Genomic DNA, 19402 nt, shown 5'->3' with positions numbered 1-19402 from the left:
GAGTAATGGCATAGCACCTCCCTCTTAGGAAAGAGAGCCTGTATGTACGAAGGTTGACTGAAAAGTAATGCCTCCACCTTCGTATCCCTTCAACAGTTGGCAGCATTGGCATGCGACAGGTGCTAGCTTGTTCTGTAGCCTCTTCTCTACAGCTCCAGTTGGCGGGAAGCCGTAGCATTGAACGGTTGTGTTGTTACAGTGTAAAGTATGGAACCGTGCGCAGACGGTCGGTCAATGCGATTTAAACAACATGCAGTCATTGAATTCTTGAGAGCTCCAAAGGAGATTCATCAGAGAATGAAAGCAGTTTAAGGCGATTGTGTTGATGTACGTACTGTGCCTCGTTGGGCGAGTAAGTTTAAAGATGTTGAGGCGGGAATATCTGACCTAAGTGACAAACAAAAAGTTGGACGTCTTGTGACACCAACCACCGAGTTTCAGGAGCAAAATGTTGACAGATTGATTCATGACGATCGTCATGTCACTCAGAGAGAAATTTCAAACACAATCGGCATTTCACAAAAACTTGTGGGTCACGTTATTGCTTTGTTGGGCTATCGGAAGTTCTGTGCACGATGGGTACCTGACTCCTGAAATGAAAGTGCACAGACTTGAAATTTGCCAGGAACTCCTCTAGCGTTACGAGAATGAAGACGCACAGTACTTACATCAACACAATCACGATAAACTGCTTTCATTATCTGATGAAACTCCTTTGGAGTGACGCCTTCTGCTGTCAAGAATTCAATGGCTGTGCACGTTGCTTAAATCGCATTAACCGACCGTCTGCGCACGGTCCCATACACTGTAACAACACAACCATTCAATGCTAAGGCTTCCCAACCAACTGCAGCTGTAGAGAAGAGGCTTCGGAACAAGCCAATACCTGCCACATAGCAATGCTGCCAACTGTTGAAGAGATACGGAGGTGAAGGTATTTGTTTTCAGTCAACCCTCGTAGAACCATTACTGTTGTTGTTGTGGTCTTCAGTCCTGAGACTGGTTTGATGCAGCTCTCCATGCTACTCTATCTTGTGCAAGCTTCTTCATCTCCCAGTACCTACTGCAACCTACATCCTGCTGAATCTGCTTAGTGTATTCATCTCTTGGTCTCCCCCTATGATTTTTACCCTCCACGCTGCCCTCCAATACTAAATTGGTGATCCCTTGATGCCTCAGAACATGTCCTACCAACCGATCCCTTCTTCTGGTCAAGTTGTGCCACAAACTTCTCTTCTCCCCAATCCTATTCAATACTTCCTCATTAGTTATGTGATCTACCCATCTAATCTTCAGCATTCTTCTGTAGCACCACATTTCGTAAGCTTCTATTCTCTTCTTGTCCAAACTGTTTACCGTCCATGTTTCACTTCCATACATGGCTACACTCCATACAAACACTTTCAGAAATGGCTTCCTGACACTTAAATCTATACTCGATGTTAACAAATTTCTCTTCTTCAGAAACGCTTTCCTTGCCATTGCCAGTCTACATTTTATATCCTCTCTACTTCGACCATCATCAGTTATTTTGCTCCCCAAATAGCAAAACTCCTTTACTACTTTAAGTGTCTCATTTCCTAATCTAATTCCCTCAGCATCACCCGACTTAATTCGACTACATTCCATTATCCTCGTTTTGCTTTTACTATAGTGACCATAACCTGAAAAGACGTGGAGGACCCGAGAACCAGCAAGAACAGGTGGCGTGGCCGAGAGCGTCACAGCGTGTTGCCAGAGAGTCAGCAGGTGGACAACAATGGGAGGAAGACAAACAACAGAGACGACACAGCAGAACAACGAGCGGGAATCAAGACCGAAAACCTAAGACACATCGAATTCAGGACAAAGATAACGATGTGTAACGAGATCAATAGAATAGTGAAAAGAAGTCACCCCTGACTGCTGAGTTGCTGTGCTGGTAGGCTGGCGAGGCAGGCATGTCCTCAAAATGGTGATCGCAGTGGCGGTAACAGCGCCCGCAGTTGCATGAGCACTGTTTAGCGGCTGTCATCGAGATTCATATATTCTGACGGGCCTTCAAACTCGTCATACCAGAATACCGGAACTGCGATAGTGTTATAGTAGATGTCTGGACAGATTTCAGTGAGTCTGTTTGGGTTTACTCTGCCTACAGAATTCAATAACGAAACAGCACAGAAAAATGTACCTGACGACTCTTAGGAATGACGTATGGTATCTCTGACCATGATGAAACTTGGCTTGCAGAGCCGTATGCCATAATTGTAACGTCTGTTCCTAATTAATACTTCGTCGCCAATAATTGTGGCCGGCCGGTGTGGCCGAGCGGTTCTAGGCGCTTGAGTCTGGAACCGCGAGACCGCTACGGTCGCAGGTTCGAATCCTGCCTCGGGCATAGATGTGTGTGATGTCCTTAGGTTAGTTAGGTTTGAGTAGTTCTAAGTTCTAGGGGACTAATGACCTCAGAAGTTGAGTCCCATAGTGCTCAGAGCCATTTGAACCATTTGAACCAATAATTGTTTTGGAATGAGGGAAAATGCTACAATGAACAAACTGTTTTTGGGTGCCAATTTCGTAAGCATTTGATGTCATATACCTAAAAAGCCGTGAGCCCCACGGAATTGATATTGTAAATGGAATACAGATATTCGGTTAAGATGCTGGAATGGATTACATCTGTGTTACACACATTTTATCCAGCTGCTATCGAGTGTGCTTCGCTAAAATAAAGTGGAAGAATTGCATATGGTAGCTGCTCCTTAATATCTATTTGTTTAATAACTATTGCATCTTAGATGAGTTGAGAAAAAATAAATTTTTAAAAGAATTACGTGCCAGTGGCATGCTCGATACTCATAGAGTAGCTGTGGTGAAGACAGCTCCCAGCCAGGACGACAGGAATTCAGTGCAAAGAACCCCTGTTCTACAGGTGAAAGTGGAATACTGTTTTATAGTGTTATTTAGTGATAGCTTTTAACGTACATAATTGCATTTCCCACAGTTACCATGATCTTAAGTGTCAGACTGCTCTTAGGCGACCTGACAGTGTCATCCTCCTTCTTTTAACACACCAATAGTGTAGGGGGCGAGTTTGTTTACAGTAAAAAGATCCAACAGTATTTTTGTTGTACTGGGCTAATTGTTAACGTTATACTGTGGGGAAATGAAATGATTGTATGGCATTTACTGGCCGCCAAAGTGCAAGTCTTTTTAGTTGACTCCACTTCGGTGATTTGTGTGTCCATGATGATGAAAATGATAATAAACAACACACAACACCCAATCCCCTGACGGGAATCGAACCCTGGCCCCATTGCGCGATAAGCGGTAACGCTACACAGGCGCAGTACTGTAGACATATCAGCAAATACCGCATTGCGTTAGCGGTTGTGAAACCTTAACAGTCTCGTATATGAGTGTGGCTTCTCGAAAAGTTGCTGTTTGTGGAATGGTGGGAGAAAATCAACAAAATTGTGATAAATTGCTCCAATACGAAAAACATCACTAGAATCTGCTGTCGGTCAACCATTAAACTACTTGAATGTCAGTGTATTTGTTTAAGCAATGCCCTGTGGTGATAATTGTTAAACATTTAGTTTCTCTTATTTATGTGCATCTTTGGAATACTTGAATAAAATCAGCGAAATGGCCTCAAAACTGTAATTAGCATCATCTATTGGCCGGCTTCCGGAAAACGCCATTGACAAAATAGTCTGCTGTAAATTGTAAAAATGGAATCGCAAATATCACTTGAATTTGCTGGTGAGTTGATCAACTGATGTACGAAGCACAAATGCTGAATCCACCTCACCAGTGTGGATACCCTGAGGATTGGTGTTGGTGGAACACCAATAGGAAAACACTACGGGACTGAGAGAGGGGAGGCAGCCATTTAGAATCAGATATTAGGTAATCAAGATTAAACTAAAAGCATTTTGTCATAAATTATTGTTCCATAAATATTAGAATGCAAAGGCTCTACTTGGTGGCCATTTTGGATCACAAATTTTGGTACTTACGATGATAGTTATGGTTCATAAATTAGAATAGGTTAAAAGCGTTTTGACATTAAGTAACACTTGTATAAACAAAACTAAGAGAGCAAGTGAGCGGTTTGTTTACGTTAGGGTCATTAGCTACACTATTTTGTTTGTATAATGATGGTAGATTTGATTGTTTACACAAGGAAAATAGATCGGCGTTTTCCTTAAGGGGCTCCGGAAAGGCTCAAAATCATGAAAAGTTCAATTTTTACTTTTTTGCGTTTTCTGAATCTGCAGACTATTACCTTTTAATAGATATATAATTTATTCAATTCCGAAGACTACAACTATTTTTAAATTTTTTTTGAAATGTGTTCTACATGGGCGTGACCCACTGTGGCGCTGTTAAACTGCTGTCAAATGGTGTTATTATTAACGTCCGTGTTCATCAGGTACATTTTAGTGATGTGAGATAAAGTATGTGTTGTGGATAACCTGTGATGGTTCAATATATATCGCTGGTGTGATTGTCTATTGTTTCATGTTTATTCACTCTGTCGTTATCTCGAAAATATTTGTAATTAATTCTGTTTCTTGAGTCTCTGTTTTGTTGAAGTATAATAATGAGGAAAAGTAAAGTTATTAGAAATCCTCTGAAGGCTTTTAAGAAAAGGAGAAATGTTGGAAAGCCAAAGGTATGTGTTATTACTGTAAACAATAAAGACGATAACCAAGTGAGTGAACCTAACCTCTCAAGTACACCTGCCCATAGCAGTCAAAGTGGGAAAGAAAATACTTCACAGAAAAAGCTTGGTTCAATGAGTGAAAACTATGAATGTTTTATGGGCGAATCGGATGTGAATGAAATATTTGATATGTCGGTTCTCAAAGGAATTTTTTCTAACTGTGTAAGATGTATTCATTGTAGTGAAATTGGTCTGGAACTCTCCATAATAAAGCACGTGGGACTTGCTAGTGAAATACAACTGAAATGTGATAAGTGTTCATACATGACCACCTTTTGGAACAGTGTTGCAGTAACTGCAACTGAAGAAAATGGTAGCAAAATCTACGAACACAACATTAGATTTGTTTATTCCTTGCGTTCAGTTGATAAGGGTGCTACTGCAGGTGCAATTTTCTGTGGCATCATGAATCTTCCAAATCCCCCAACCAAGTTTACGACCTATAATAAATGAATAGGGTCTAAAGTAGAAGATGTCTGTATAGAATCTATGAAGAACGCTGTGGAAGAGGCAGTAATGGAAAATAATGGTAACAGAGATTTGACTGCAGCGTTCGATGGTACCTGGCATAAACGGGGACACACATCTCTTCATGGTGTAGTATCTGCCACCAGTATGTATACGAGGAAAGTTTTAGATGTAGCAGTAATATCAAAGTATTGTAGATGTCCACAAAAATATAAAGGTACACATGAAAATAATTGCAAAGCTAACTATAGTGGCAGTAGTGGAGGAATGGAAGTGGCTGGTGTTGCCAGTATATTCCAGCGTTCTGAGGCGTGTGATAAAGTGCGATATGTTAATTACCTTGGTGACGGTGATTCTAAAAGTTTCAAACATGTTCAAGGACTGAAGCCCTATGGTGATGATGTTGTAGTGCAGAAATTTGAGTGTATTGGACACGTACAGAAGCGAATGGGAACAAGACTTCGGCGACTGAAAGCTTCGTACAAAAAACAAAAACTCAGTGATGGTAAAGGGTTGGATGGGAAGGGAAGGTTAACTGACAGTGTAATTGACAAAATACAGAACTATTATGGAATGGCTATTAGGCAAAATACACAAAGTGTCGACGAAATGAAGAAGGCTGTTTGGGCTCTTTTTTTTCATACTTCTTCAACCGATGAAAATCCCCAACATAGCTTGTGTCCCAAAGAAGAAGACAGTTGGTGTAAATATAACAAAGGATTGCTAACTGGTGAAGTGTACACTCATAAGCATAGTCTGCCTCATGCAATAATGGAGGTGATAAAACCTATTTTCAGAGACTTAGCAGCACCTGAACTGTTGAAAAAGTGTATTCACGGAAAAACTCAAAACCCCAATGAAAGAGTAAATAGTGTTATATGGTCGGGAATCCCCAAGATTGTATTTGTTGGAATAGAAACACTTCACTTTGGTGTGTATGATGCTGTTGCGACTTTCAATGATGGCAACATTGTAAGGTGCAAGGTATTTAGAAATACGGGAATGAAGATAGGATCAAACATGGTACGAGCGATGCTTGCTTTAGACAAGGAACGCCTTCGGGCTGCAGACAGGGCTGTAAAGAGTCTAGAAATACAATCAAGAGTAAACAGGAGGAGGAACAAGAGGAAGCAGTTGGAGGAATTTGCAGAGGATGAAGATAATCCATTCTATGGACCTGGAATGCACTAAAAAGTTAATCCAATCTTTGTCGCTCGATTCCCAAAACTTTTATTTTCTCATACTAATTACATGTTTTCTAAGGATCTTCCAAACATATTTGTTTCAAACTTTCAGTAAATGTTACACAGTACCTTCTGCATAATTTAACACAGCCTTTTTCCAAAAAAACTGTATATTTTGAATGCATAAATAAAAAATTGCAAAAAAATGTTGTGAATTTTCATTAAAATTGAAAAAAATCATCTTCAATAACTTAACTAAAATTTTGTAAAATCCCTGTGTTAAGTTGTAGCCCATATTCTAATAAATAATCTGTAAAAAGTTCAACTTCCTACCTCAAATACTTTGTGAGGAAAGATGTAATTTATAAGCGTTATTTTTACATTGCAAGTATAGGGCGTTCCGGGGCCCCTTAAACTCTTACAGGTCTGCTTCTCATGTTAACCTGGCCACACTTCATGAATGATACCGATCAACTGTAATGCACTCAGATATGATGTACAGCGAACAACAAGGATAATGCACTAAACGCTGCTGGCAAGCTAAGACAAGCTAAGATTATACCCTGGCAGTATAACCAGTTGTGCCAACATGACACATCTCAGGTCAGCAAAGAATAAGCTTTATAAAAATGCTAAAGAATAATAAATATCTGTGATGTATGAAGATACACGACCCTCACGTCATCACAGCACTGTCAGGTGAAATGGCGACCCAGAGACATTCATATTTTTTAAGTACAAGAGCAAAACTAAGGAGAGTTCCAGCGCGCCACTAAAAAATTAGAAAAGCGTTTATCGTTATCTCCATATTATGTAGATCAATGTAAAATAGAAGTTTTCAAAGCCTTAGAAGAGATGATGTAATGAAGTTAATTGAGTAATGATCATTTACGAAAAGTAGAGGGTAACAGCCTTTGTGTACTTCTTTCTAAAGAATGAGTGACTTCTTCTTGCAGCGCAATTAATGATATTTCGCTTATTTGTGCACTTGCACTTTCACCACCGCAGTTAAAAGTTTCAAGTGGTTTTTATTTCGCCTCTAACCCAGATATAAGCTACGGATACTCACTAAATGAAAAAAAAGCCTGTAACATCACTGAGAGATAACCAGGCACTCAGAGCAATGGGCTACTTGAAAAGATCCGACTTATAGATTGTGGTATGCACGTGCCTCATGAATGATGACTACCGCTGTCGAGGAGTTATCTCTGAAACAGTGTTTCGGTGTGAAAGATCGGTGATCGAGTGTCGTGGCGTGGGGCGCGGGATACCCCAGCTGTTGCTATTTAAGGCAGCGTTTAGGCGAATTGTGCTGTATACCATCTGCAGCCTCCTATGAGACTTCCAGCTCACGACTGTCACCCTAGCAGGTCAGTAGTGGCCGCTGCTCTAGGCACACGCGTCTCACACCATCGGGAAGCAAGTACCTAACCTTCTGCAGTCTGCTCTGTATTCCTTAGTGTAAATTAATTTCAATTTTAGCATTTTAAGTTTCGTTTGTAGCAAGGCTACCAATCCTCACATGAGGGAAAGGTCTGTGGTGAGTAGGACCTTAGGATAACAATAAGAATAATAACTATTTTTCTTAAGTTACATGCCATACCAACCAAAATAAAAACAAAATGGCGCTCTGATTTCACCTTGCCTTAATAGGTTAACACTATCTCACCGTGCTTTAATATTTTACGCTGGCAGACATTCTGACACAGTATAACTGTTGCTGTTGCAATACTGAACGGAGTTTCAGTAACAGTTTTCCATGTACGCGTAACAACCATCGGACAAAACGTAACAGTTAATGTCTGGATCGGTATATATTCTTTTGTCTTCTTGTACTGGTTTTGATGTAAAGCCCATTGCATCATATTTAATTATGACACACAATATAAAAACAGGGTATAATTCTGACTTTACTACAAAATATAAAACACAATTGTGCGAGGTAATCTATGAAGTACTCGGCAGTTAAGAGATACCCTAGGAGAAAAGTAAAAATTAATTTTTAAAATTAGGTTTACCTTAATTGTAAGGAAGCACTCGTTCGGAATAGAGGGACACGGGTACTCACAGTAATACAGGTTTTAATCAATTATTCAAAATGACAGTCACAATCGCATTATTTATTTTACCGCCAACCGGTTTCAACCCGCGATTGGGTCATCTTCAGGGCAATTCACACTGTAAAGTTATAATATTAGTAAGTAATCATGTACGTAATCTACAAACAATTATTCAAAGTTACATAAAAAAACAGATTTTTATACCCATTTGGTCGCTCGCTGGAATCGTCACCCTGCCTGTGCACGGTTGGTAACTACGCGTGGTTGGCTCTCTGCATGAGGTTAAATAATGGCCAACAACACGTGGGCAGACGGTAACTCCCTCCACGGTGACCAACGGTTATTACACGCTTAAGCAATAAATCGTAAATTTTAAAGTTTGTTCCAGTTGTAATATAAAACATAATAAATATTAAGATTTTATACTGAGAGTGGACCCGGTGTGTGTTGGTGTGTGTGTCCAGGATGCAGCTGTCGGTGTTCTACTGTGTGGCGCTGCTTGCCCCCCTGGCGGCTGGGGCGCCGCCCTCAGACCGCAACCACGTGCCGCCCATCGCGTGTGAAGACATGGCGCCCATCCACGGGGACAACCAGCCCAGCGAGCAGCCGGCGCCCTACACCATCTCCGTGTCCACCACCGCCGTGACCGAGGGACAGACCGTCACAGGTGAGCGCACCGCCTCTGTGGAGCAACTATGCCATGTTCACACTGTGGGCCAGGCACCGTGGGAAAGACGCGTGCTGGCTCAAGTAATTTTTTTCTCTAGCACTTGTTGGGTGTAGTGACTGATTTCTAACAATACTGCAAATACTACATGATCTATGATCTACCATGCTATTTTACTATGATTAAGCACTGAAATCAACGGAGGGAGTTACATTATGTCAGAGTTCCCAATACGTATTGGAGAATACAGCTTCCATAAGCTCAACTGCCATCAGTAGTCACTTTCGCACTCAAAAACCTGCTTTCTAAAAGGACATCGGATTTTTCTACCCAGCACTAAGAAGTTGTCATCCACTCAAGGTGGGTTTGAATAAGATACTGAATTGCTGGGAATGATCTTACTAGAGGTGAAATGACTTTCCAGCCTGCTATACAAAGAGTTACAGTTATAATAAAGTGGATTGTAACCCTCATACTAAAATTGTTGGAGATAAATATAATAAACAAGAGAAAGGTTAAAGAATTATAATAAACTAACTACAAAATATCTCTCAAAACACACACACGCACACACATGCATACATGCCTACTATGCAACCCAGCAGAATGTTACTCTCTCTCCTCCTGTGTATGCATTGTGTGACAACAGACTATTATGTTAATCGGATGGGATCATTTATTTCATGATGATTCTGTTTACGCTACTAGTGTGGAAAAGCAAACTCCGTTCCACTGTCGTAGTGGACGTAAGAGTAGAACTCAGAGCTAGTTCTTTTAATTTTTTTAGCTATATTTCAAATTGAACCAGGCAATTTGGCGTGTCTGAAATGACAGCTAGATTAGCTGCAAATTATCAGCAAACTAACTCGTGATTCCTATGTTCTTTTAATGTTTAGTTGATCCACCAGTCTGTTAGTTTTACTTTGTATGCTACCTGCTGTTCTAGAAAAAATACAAAGATACATATATCTTCGAGATATTAGTACACCTGCACTAACAAGAGACAAGTAACGCAGTCATGGCATTTTAAATTGTATCATCATCATCGCCGTCCATCTAGAATCTCCAGCTACTTGGGTGTGCTATAAGAGCGCTTTCCTTTGTGCACACATTCTTGGTGCCACTGCACTCCTCCTCGTTCCACATCCTGCTTCACTTGAATTATCCACCGTTTTCTGTGCTGGTCTCTACCTCTCAAGTCTTCAAATTCCGTCTTAAGCTTATTTTTCGCTGTTCTTGCGTGATCCATTCTCTTGATATGTCCAAATCGTGATTTTTTAATGCCTTCACACTGGAGATGACGCTCTTGTAGTTCGTGGCGGATTCGTTTCGTTCTGGATCTACCTTTGAAACTTCATTTTTGTAGTCTGGTGCGTCCTACTATCTCTTCCGTAAATGGTACAGGTTTCAATAGCATAGCTGGCTAAAGAATATGCCTGATAAAGCGTGCTCTTGGATGCTGAGGGGATTTGGTATTTTAAACTGCATCGTGCCTATTGACATACAATTTTTCTCGATAACTTTGTTCTCTTGTCAAGTGTAGAGACTGTTAATGAGCATCACCGATTAAAATGCCTGTCAAATGACTTATTTATACAGCTCCATTAACACGTGAGACTATAGGTGTACCTTAGCTGATGGAGCCTTATCAATTTTTATTACTGATATTGTTGATGCTGTTGTTGTTGCAGTGCACTTCTCGGGCAACACGACGTTCAGGGGCGTGTACGTGCAGGCCCGCCAAGCGGACCAGCCGGTGGGGCAGTTCCTCGCCAGCGACGTGGCCGGCGTCGCGCTGGACGACTGTGCGCCCGGCACCAGCGTGAGTAGTCGCAGCTGCCTCTGTTACACCTAACGTGACCGTTGCGTTTATAACAGCCATTTCTTATGATACCTGTGACATGTAGCTAGACTCACACACACACACACACACACACACACACACACACACACATATATATATATATATATATATATATATATATATATATATATATATATACTCCTGGAAATGGAAAAAAGAACACATTGACACCGGTGTGTCAGACCCACCATACTTGCTCCGGACACTGCGAGAGGGCTGTACAAGCAATGATCACACGCACGGCACAGCGGACACACCAGGAACCGCGGTGTTGGCCGTCGAATGGCGCTAGCTGCGAAGCATTTGTGCACCGCCGCCGTCAGTGTCAGCCAGTTTGCCGTGGCAACCGGAGCTCCATCGCAGTCTTTAACACTGGTAGCATGCCGCGACAGCGTGGACGTGAACCGTATGTGCAGTTGACGGACTTTGACCGAGGGCGTATAGTGGGCATGCGGGAGGCCGGGTGGACGTACCGTCGAATTGCTCAACACGTGGGGCGTGAGGTCTCCACAGTACATCGATGTTGTCGCCAGTGGTCGGCGGAAGGTGCACGTGCCCGTCGACCTGGCACCGGACCGCAGCGACGCACGGATGCACGCCAAGACCGTAGGATCCTACGCAGTGCCGTAGGGGACCGCACCGCCACTTCCCAGCAAATTAGGGACACTGTTGCTCCTGGGGTATCGGCGAGGACCATTCGCAACCGTCTCCATGAAGCTGGGCTACGGTCCCGCACACCGTTAGGCCGTCTTCCGCTCACGCCCCAACATCGTGCAGCCCGCCTCCAGTGGTGTCGCGACAGGCGTGAATGGAGGGACGAATGGAGACGTGTCGTCTTCAGCGATGAGAGTCGCTTCTGCCTTGGTGCCAATGTTGGTCGTATGCGTGTTTGGCGCCGTGCAGGTGAGCGCCACAATCAGGACTGCATACGACCGAGGCACACAGGGCCAACACCCGGCATCATGGTGTGGGGAGCGATCTCCTACACTGGCCGTACACCACTGGTGATCGTCGAGGGGACACTGAATAGTGCACGGTACATCCAAACCGTCATCGAACCCATCGTTCTACCATTCCTAGACCGGCAAGGGAACTTGCTGTTCCAACAGGACAATTGCACGTCCGCATGTATCCCGTGCCACCCAACGTGCTCTAGAAGGTGTAAGTCAACTACCCTGGCCAGCAAGATCTCCGGATCTGTCCCCCATTGAGCATGTTTGGGACTGGATGAAGCGTCGTCTCACGCGGACTGCACGTCCAGCACGAACGCTGGTCCAACTGAGGCGCCAGGTGGAAATGGCATGGCAAGCCGTTCCACAGGACTACATCCAGCATCTCTACGATCGTCTCCATGGGAGAATAGCAGCCTGCATTGCTGCGAAAGGTGGATATACACTGTACTAGTGCCGACATTGTGCATGCTCTGTTGCCTGTGTCTATGTGCCTGTGGTTCTGTCAGTGTGATCATGTGATGTATCTGACCCCAGGAATGTGTCAATAAAGTTTCCCCTTCTTGGGACAATGAATTCACGGTGTTCTTATTTCAATTTCCAGGAGTGTATATATATATATTCACGCTCGTGCGCAAGACGGGTCCTTTTAGTCTTGGCGGAGTTATCGTTATCATTTACGCAAGTTCTTCGTCTTTCGCGATTGGGGGACTTCACCTTTCTGGTTTTCTGAGGGAATGGAGGGATGTCAGTGAGATGCCGATGCTTTAAAACGGTCTGTGAGACGCCCTTTGATGTCTACGTAAATTTCCATACACGCTTGCTTACTTACTTACTTGCTGAGTAGAACATGCGCTGCCTCCTCCCGCCCCGTTCTCGCCCTCAAGACAGTGCTATTTTAGTGAAAAATTCTCTCGGGCATTCTAAATATAAATTATTAACGATTTAATTAAATAACGTTTTTCTCGAGGTGGATTCCAAGTAATTTCCTGGTATGGAAATGCACACAACGATGTCTGTACAGCCTCATGAGACCAAATAAGAAATACGCTTTATTAAATATCACGCGAATGTAACACGCTTGCCACTCACGTGGCAGTAATACAGAAATTTTTGCAGTTCTTCGGAAGCTGAAAGAAGTTAGTTACGCTCCTGAATCACCTAATTATTACTTGACAAGGTGCTACGCCAATGATTTTGCCTTTAGAGAACATACATGATAATTTATTTTTTCCACATACTAAGTAAGATTTAGTTTGGTTCGTGCAACACCAAATGTGTTTAAAATGAGCCTGTCCCTTGTGATATAAATGATATTGATACAGGAAATCTGTTATAGTAACAACAAAGCAAGAACTTACAATCTGGTTGTAACTTCACATCTATGACAATACAAGATCCATGATACTTGAGACCCGGAGACAGATTAGTGGTGCTTTCATCTAATGGGAAACTGTAACTCTGTAACTTCAGTGTAAAATACAAACTAAGCGAAGAATTGGATCGCTGTGCAGCAGAGCTGTTTGTAAAACTAAGAACACGTCAATTGGAAATTACAGACATACATAGTAATACAGCAATATCTTCTCAGCAATCTGCATATTCAACACTTATACCATCTGTGCTTCAGAAACGGAAATAATTAATCTTCAATATTTTGAGTTATTTTGCACAAGTTGTACATAAGTATGTATTACATAACAGAAAGCATTTCTACTGAATTATGTGCAAACAAATACTTCTTATCAAATATATCTGTGAGACACAAAATTATCTCTTTGAAGAACGAAAACCATTACGTCATAAACTTTCGCTAGTTCAGTTATGAGTGAAAATTTATGATCGCTCAATCAAAAAGTGCAGAATTTAAAAACAATGATTTAGGTTCGTTTAGTACGTCAAACATATATGGTGACGAGAAACACTGCCACCTTTTAAATAACTAGTGAATAAGCGTAATTACGTGACTGTCTGTTTTCAGAACGCCTTGGAATACGTTTCGAGTGAAGACACCGAGGAACTGGATGTCGAGTGGGTGGCGCCAGACATTAACGACACCATCGTTTTCAGGTGAGACTTTCAGTACACTACACATGCGACTGAACTAAACATGCCACCTCTTAACTACTGCTTGCGACGTAGATGAACTGGGATTATTATCAACTTACTGTTTCGTCTTAAAAAGTTTCCTAAAAATTCTACTTCCTCATTAAATAATAATAATAATAATAATAATAATAATAATAACTAAATAAATTTAAAATCGGTCCCTCAATGAGGTCCATCACTAATTAGTACGGGTATGCAGCAAAGTTTAATGGTGGACTGACTCGGTAGTCCCTGCAGTGGAGCTAATAAACGCTTCCTGGAACGGCAGGTAGTACAGTAGCTGGAAGAAACCTCATTCAAAAATGTAAAATTCTTTGTTCCCCACATTTCCCGTTTATTGTTTACGAGTTGTTACTGCTGTCACTGCATACCGCTTGCCAGCCGTCTTTAATCTGAGAGTCCTCGTGGAGGTTCTCAGATTCTTGTCGAATGCTGGCACAGACGCGGATTTTGGTGGCCTTCCTCTGGCCGATGTCCAGGAATTTCCTACCGCATTTCTCTGCTTCTTTTAACAATGGACCACAGAAACTGTTTTACGTTGCCGATTTAAAAAATATGCTACCTCAACGCCGATTCCCTAGCTGCCGTCTGTTACGCAGTGCTAGCTGGTGTAACATTGTGCAAGCTGTTTTTCCGTTTCATTTTATGTACTACTTTTTCCCTATAGTTACCTACTCTTCACAACTGTTCACTGTGTAGTGACCTCCAACAGACCGATACAGCGCCGCAATTGCTTCCAGTCTGTTTGTAGACCACAATAGGGGACTAAGGATCACCCTTTCTTTCACGCACCAGTCAGAGATAGTTCTCCAAGTCGTTCTCCGTGCTAAACAATTAATTCTGATTTTGTTTTTACCTTACTTTCTGGGTAAACCACTTCATTGCACATGTTCATAAAGTCAAGAAGGGGGTAGATAGTACAGTACAAAACTGAAAAGAATCCCGTCGTTTGTGAATGTGAGAGTCCACCATATAATTTTACGATAAATTTCGTTCAATATGTGTTATTAAGTCGACGAAACAGTTCGAGGTGTGTCAGTCCTAAAAGAGTGCACATGATTTTGGCTTCCTATACTGCCTCCATTTTTAGTGAATTTTGAGATGGATCCCTATCTACGGCTTCGCCCATTTTCCCCAGCTAAATCGCTGACAATCTGCTATGATTTTCCTCGGCACATCTGTGTTTTTTTTTTGTTTATTTTCAAGTGTATACTGTAGCAGTAATATTCTATTTCATTGTTCTCCGAGCCACTTCTCCGTTTCAAATAATTTCCTTCACGATATCTATGATTTTAAAAAGCCTATTATGCAGACGCGGAGGAAATCTCATATGATGGTTACGCTGCGAACTAATCAGTTTGTAATTAAGAAATAAAGTAGCAGCAGTAATAGTCCAGACTCAGCTATTCTCTAAATAAAGATAAAATTTAACTTAAATTCCATACGCTGTGTCAAATCAGAATGAAACGATCAGCGTACTTAGTTTATAAAATTTTTGTCATACATTCGAACCATGTTAATAGTTCAAAGTTGAATAGAAACTTGTCAGAAGCCTTACAGGTTCATCAGGAAATCTGTATGCAGATAGTACGTAACATATTGACAAATATAATAAACGTTTGTTATTTGTTAACTAAACGGGCGTAGTACTCTTACGAGTGGAAAGTAAATAGCTCTACTTCCGTCACACCGAGATATGCACTGTAAAAGAGAAGTAATACTTCTGAGGCAGTGTATTCTGTTGACTGATTTTCTTGCCCTTGGTGTGTGTAGCAAAGCTAACATCACATCACCACAGCACGACTAACGGACTAATTTCTAACGCTGACTCACTTCTGTTGCAGAGCGTCTTTCGTGAAGACCTTCCCCGAGTTCTGGGTCGGCGTCGAGTCAGAAACCGTCACGGTCGGGGTAAGTACACCACTTGTCAGTAAGTTACTTTTAAATTACTACATATTTAAGTTATTTTATTTCCATTTTTGTATTAGGTACTTTAGAGATATAACAAAATAAGTTTATTGACTGAAGGTTAAATATTCTAGCATGTCAGGTCAAGTCCTCTTGAATTTCCTCTACACGATCTATGGCTCGGCCCCTCTGCCGAGAGCTTCTTCAGAATCTTTTGGTGTTCACGATTATTAGAAGGTGGATCGTGTAGAGGAAATGGAAGATAACTTAATTATCATCCTAGTATATTTAACCTTGAATGACATCAGCTACGAAAGCCCGAGGCAATGACATCGGATACGAAAGCACGAGGACTTACATAGTGAGTTCACGTTCAGTGTGTTATTGTCGTTTCTTTCTAGTCATTTCTGAGAACAAAAAACTTTTTAAACTTCTTTGTTGAAGGTGCAGGATGTCATACAGCGTAAATTTAGCTAACTTATTTGGCTTAGTATTTAATTTCAGTACTGTGACTTGATTTTTTAAAATTCTTTACAGACGGTGCAGAAGGCTTCCCACATCATTGCTGCATGAAGATCGAAAATGCATTGTGAGAGTGACGAGAGTGTTGTGTAAACTCATTCTTTCCAAGTCAACACATTAAAAATTAAATAACAATATGATTGTTAGTGTTGGTAATAATAAGCTAATGCAGTACGTAACTGTAATATTTAGATTAAAGTTATGAGACCACTCTATGTCCTAACCTCGAAGAAGTTCAAAGATAACACCGAGACACGACAGGAAAACTTCTTGCGTCTCACACCTGGAAAGTACAAGGATGGTCAGACAGTCTGCTTTGTGTTCCGGAGAACTTGATCTGAAGATGAGGATATGAGAGCGACGCTGCTTCAGATCCTCTCGTCATCAAGATGTTGTAACTGACGTATTTTTAAAAAATAAAACAAATGTATTCTCATACTCTTAAGCTAAGTTATTTACTTCTTATTGGAGCCCATCACTCAGCTCACCACCTCACATAGTATGTCTAACAGTACGGACACCGGTGTTAGTTGTCTCTTGTTGACGTAATGACTGTAAAAAAAGAGCAGAGTACACTTTTGTAGAATAGGTACACATGTTCCAAAACGCCACGCATAAAAGCGGGGATTTTCCAGGGCTTATCACATGATTCTATTGATGATAGAATGGTAGGGTCAAGTGTTTTGGATATCCCTTGGGCTAGCGACCATGAGAATACCCAACAGAAATGTCGTCTTACTGTAACTATCTTACAGTAAAGGATCAAAATTTGAATGTTAAACACTTTCTCCAGCTTAGACAGATAGACCTGAAAAAGTTGTAGTGCAAATATCACGAAGACATTGAACTACGACAAACAGAAAACTAGAAGGAAGGATGGTTCTAATGCTTCAAATGGCTCTGAGCACTATGGGACTTAACATCTGAGGTCATCAGTCACTAAGAACTTAGAACTACTTAAACCTAACGACATCACAGACATCCATGCCCGAGGCAGGATTCGAACCTGCGACCGTAGGTACTATTCCAGACTGAAGCGCCTAGAACCGCTCGGCCACAGATGCCGGCTCGGCTCATTGAGAGTATCTATACAAACCGTTTGCGAAATTTTAAATTACTTTTTGGGATGTTAACCTCAATAGATCACAACAGATTCCTGCAGACAATACTCCGATTAAAAGTCGACAGCAAAACGCCCACTGTTCAGATAAACCCTCTCTTCTTTACGATCCTCAAAGTACTTTACGTAAGCACGTAAGGCACTTGTTGATCTTTCCGTTTCATGCACATAGCAGCCAGTCTTTTGATTCCTGGTTCCAACATTTTGACGTTCTGTGGTTCCAAACTGAAAACGGTATTTGGATAAATAAAATTCGTATCGTAGTGAAAATGAATAAATTATACTGAAGTAATATTGTTTGCAGAGTTCTGATACGACTGCGGACACAATGTGAATTCCTGTTTCGAGATTCTTGATTATGGATATGCTAACAACAAAAGGCGTTTCATGAATATGAGGCAAATCCAGAAAGATTTACTATTTTCTAATATACTTCAAGCTCCAATAGAGAAACTGGTCTTTTAAGTACATATTACCATTACATATTATAAAACATTATTAGATAAAAAAAGAGTCTGCTTGGAGAAAGTGTCGTTTTGACTAAAATGTTGTTAACGCGCGACACAGCCTCTTAGCGCAGAGTGAGCAACACTTAAACTCAACACTGTTGTACACTCATTCACACACACACACACACATGTACACGTTCTCATGCACAGAAACCATTACGAATACTTTGAGATAACGACATGTATACGGAGCTTACTACTTTCAAGTATGACAATCAGCCTCGTTTGTATCGCTGTCGTCATTAAATTCAACAGTTGCGTGCTCTATAGTGATCATTCACACGGAGTGTATTCCAGCTTCAAGTTTCACGAGTGATGTTCAATCATCTGAGAAGTACAACTTAGTATGGTAGTGACTAGCGACTTTTGTATGAAATGAGTGTGAGGACTGGACAGACATTGATCGAGAGAGTGCGTTTTAAAAGTACTTGAGATAAGGTATAAGACCCACTTCTGTAGATGCAACGCACTGGAGCGAGGTGTTTATCAGATTTTGCCTGCCGAGACAGGTGACAGCTACGTCACGTCCCCTTTGTGTGAATGGTCTTATCAGTCTTGGGCTTTATCATTTTCAAACAAGTGATAGATTTTGTATTGGGATCCAGAACCTCCAGATGTTTAATAAACGTAAACATACTCCATAGTACGCTGTAGCGTTTTTTTGTTTAATCGTGCGATTAGCTAATTTCGACTACTTGTCATTGCCAAGCACCTGTAAGACCAATATGGAAAAGCATTACGTTGTCTGCAAACATCGCCATGTATAAATAACACTTTACACACCTCACATTAAGATAAAACATTACTGCACAAATTTCTTACAACTATATCAAATTAAGACACGTAATGCAGGTCGTATCAGATTCGGGTTTTACCATTTTCAAAAAAGTGACCCTTCCACCTACTATTACTGATCTGAAAATTTACAGAACTTTTGTTGTATTTTACTTTTTAGAAGTTGTTAACTTTTACAATGTATGTAATAGATGTCTTGCATGTAGTTTAATTGCACTTACAGTTTTTGGTACAATTCCTGCCTGGAAAATGATCCAAAACTACATTTTTCCAACACTGTATATGTTCTGTTCCTCATTATAAAAATTAGAGAAAACTACTCTACACTAGCCTGAAACCAGTGTAATATATTAAACGTTAATTCGCTATTGGTTTTTCTACACTGTTAAGAAAATGGCTGTGAATAGATTCTCTCGCGGGTACACGATTTACACATGGAGTGCAATGTACTCAAAGTTGAATCCAGACGTTCGGCAACAGAGACTGATTTGTTTGCACCTAATATTAGGTTGCTTAGAAGCAATGATTTTCTAAA

At 41.1% G+C, this 19402-nt stretch overlaps 1 protein-coding gene across 1 annotated transcript in view; it reads left to right on the top strand.

The window, feature by feature from the left end:
* LOC126187380 (putative defense protein) overlaps positions 1-16522 on the top strand; it is a 50726-nt gene extending 34204 nt beyond the window's left edge. Inside the window, exons 2-6 of the mRNA XM_049928429.1 lie at positions 8888-9090; positions 10782-10912; positions 13886-13974; positions 15858-15924; positions 16459-16522. Coding sequence (XP_049784386.1) covers positions 8889-9090; positions 10782-10912; positions 13886-13974; positions 15858-15924; positions 16459-16494 — 525 coding nt within the window. The 5' untranslated portion in view covers position 8888 and the 3' untranslated portion in view covers positions 16495-16522. The remainder of the gene's footprint in view (positions 1-8887; positions 9091-10781; positions 10913-13885; positions 13975-15857; positions 15925-16458) is intronic.
* Positions 16523-19402: the final 2880 nt, after the last annotated feature.

The sequence above is a fragment of the Schistocerca cancellata genome, chromosome 5 (assembly GCF_023864275.1).
Source record: "Schistocerca cancellata isolate TAMUIC-IGC-003103 chromosome 5, iqSchCanc2.1, whole genome shotgun sequence".
NCBI classification, from domain to species: domain Eukaryota; kingdom Metazoa; phylum Arthropoda; class Insecta; order Orthoptera; family Acrididae; genus Schistocerca; species Schistocerca cancellata.
This window is presented reverse-complemented; position numbering and strand designations above follow the sequence as displayed.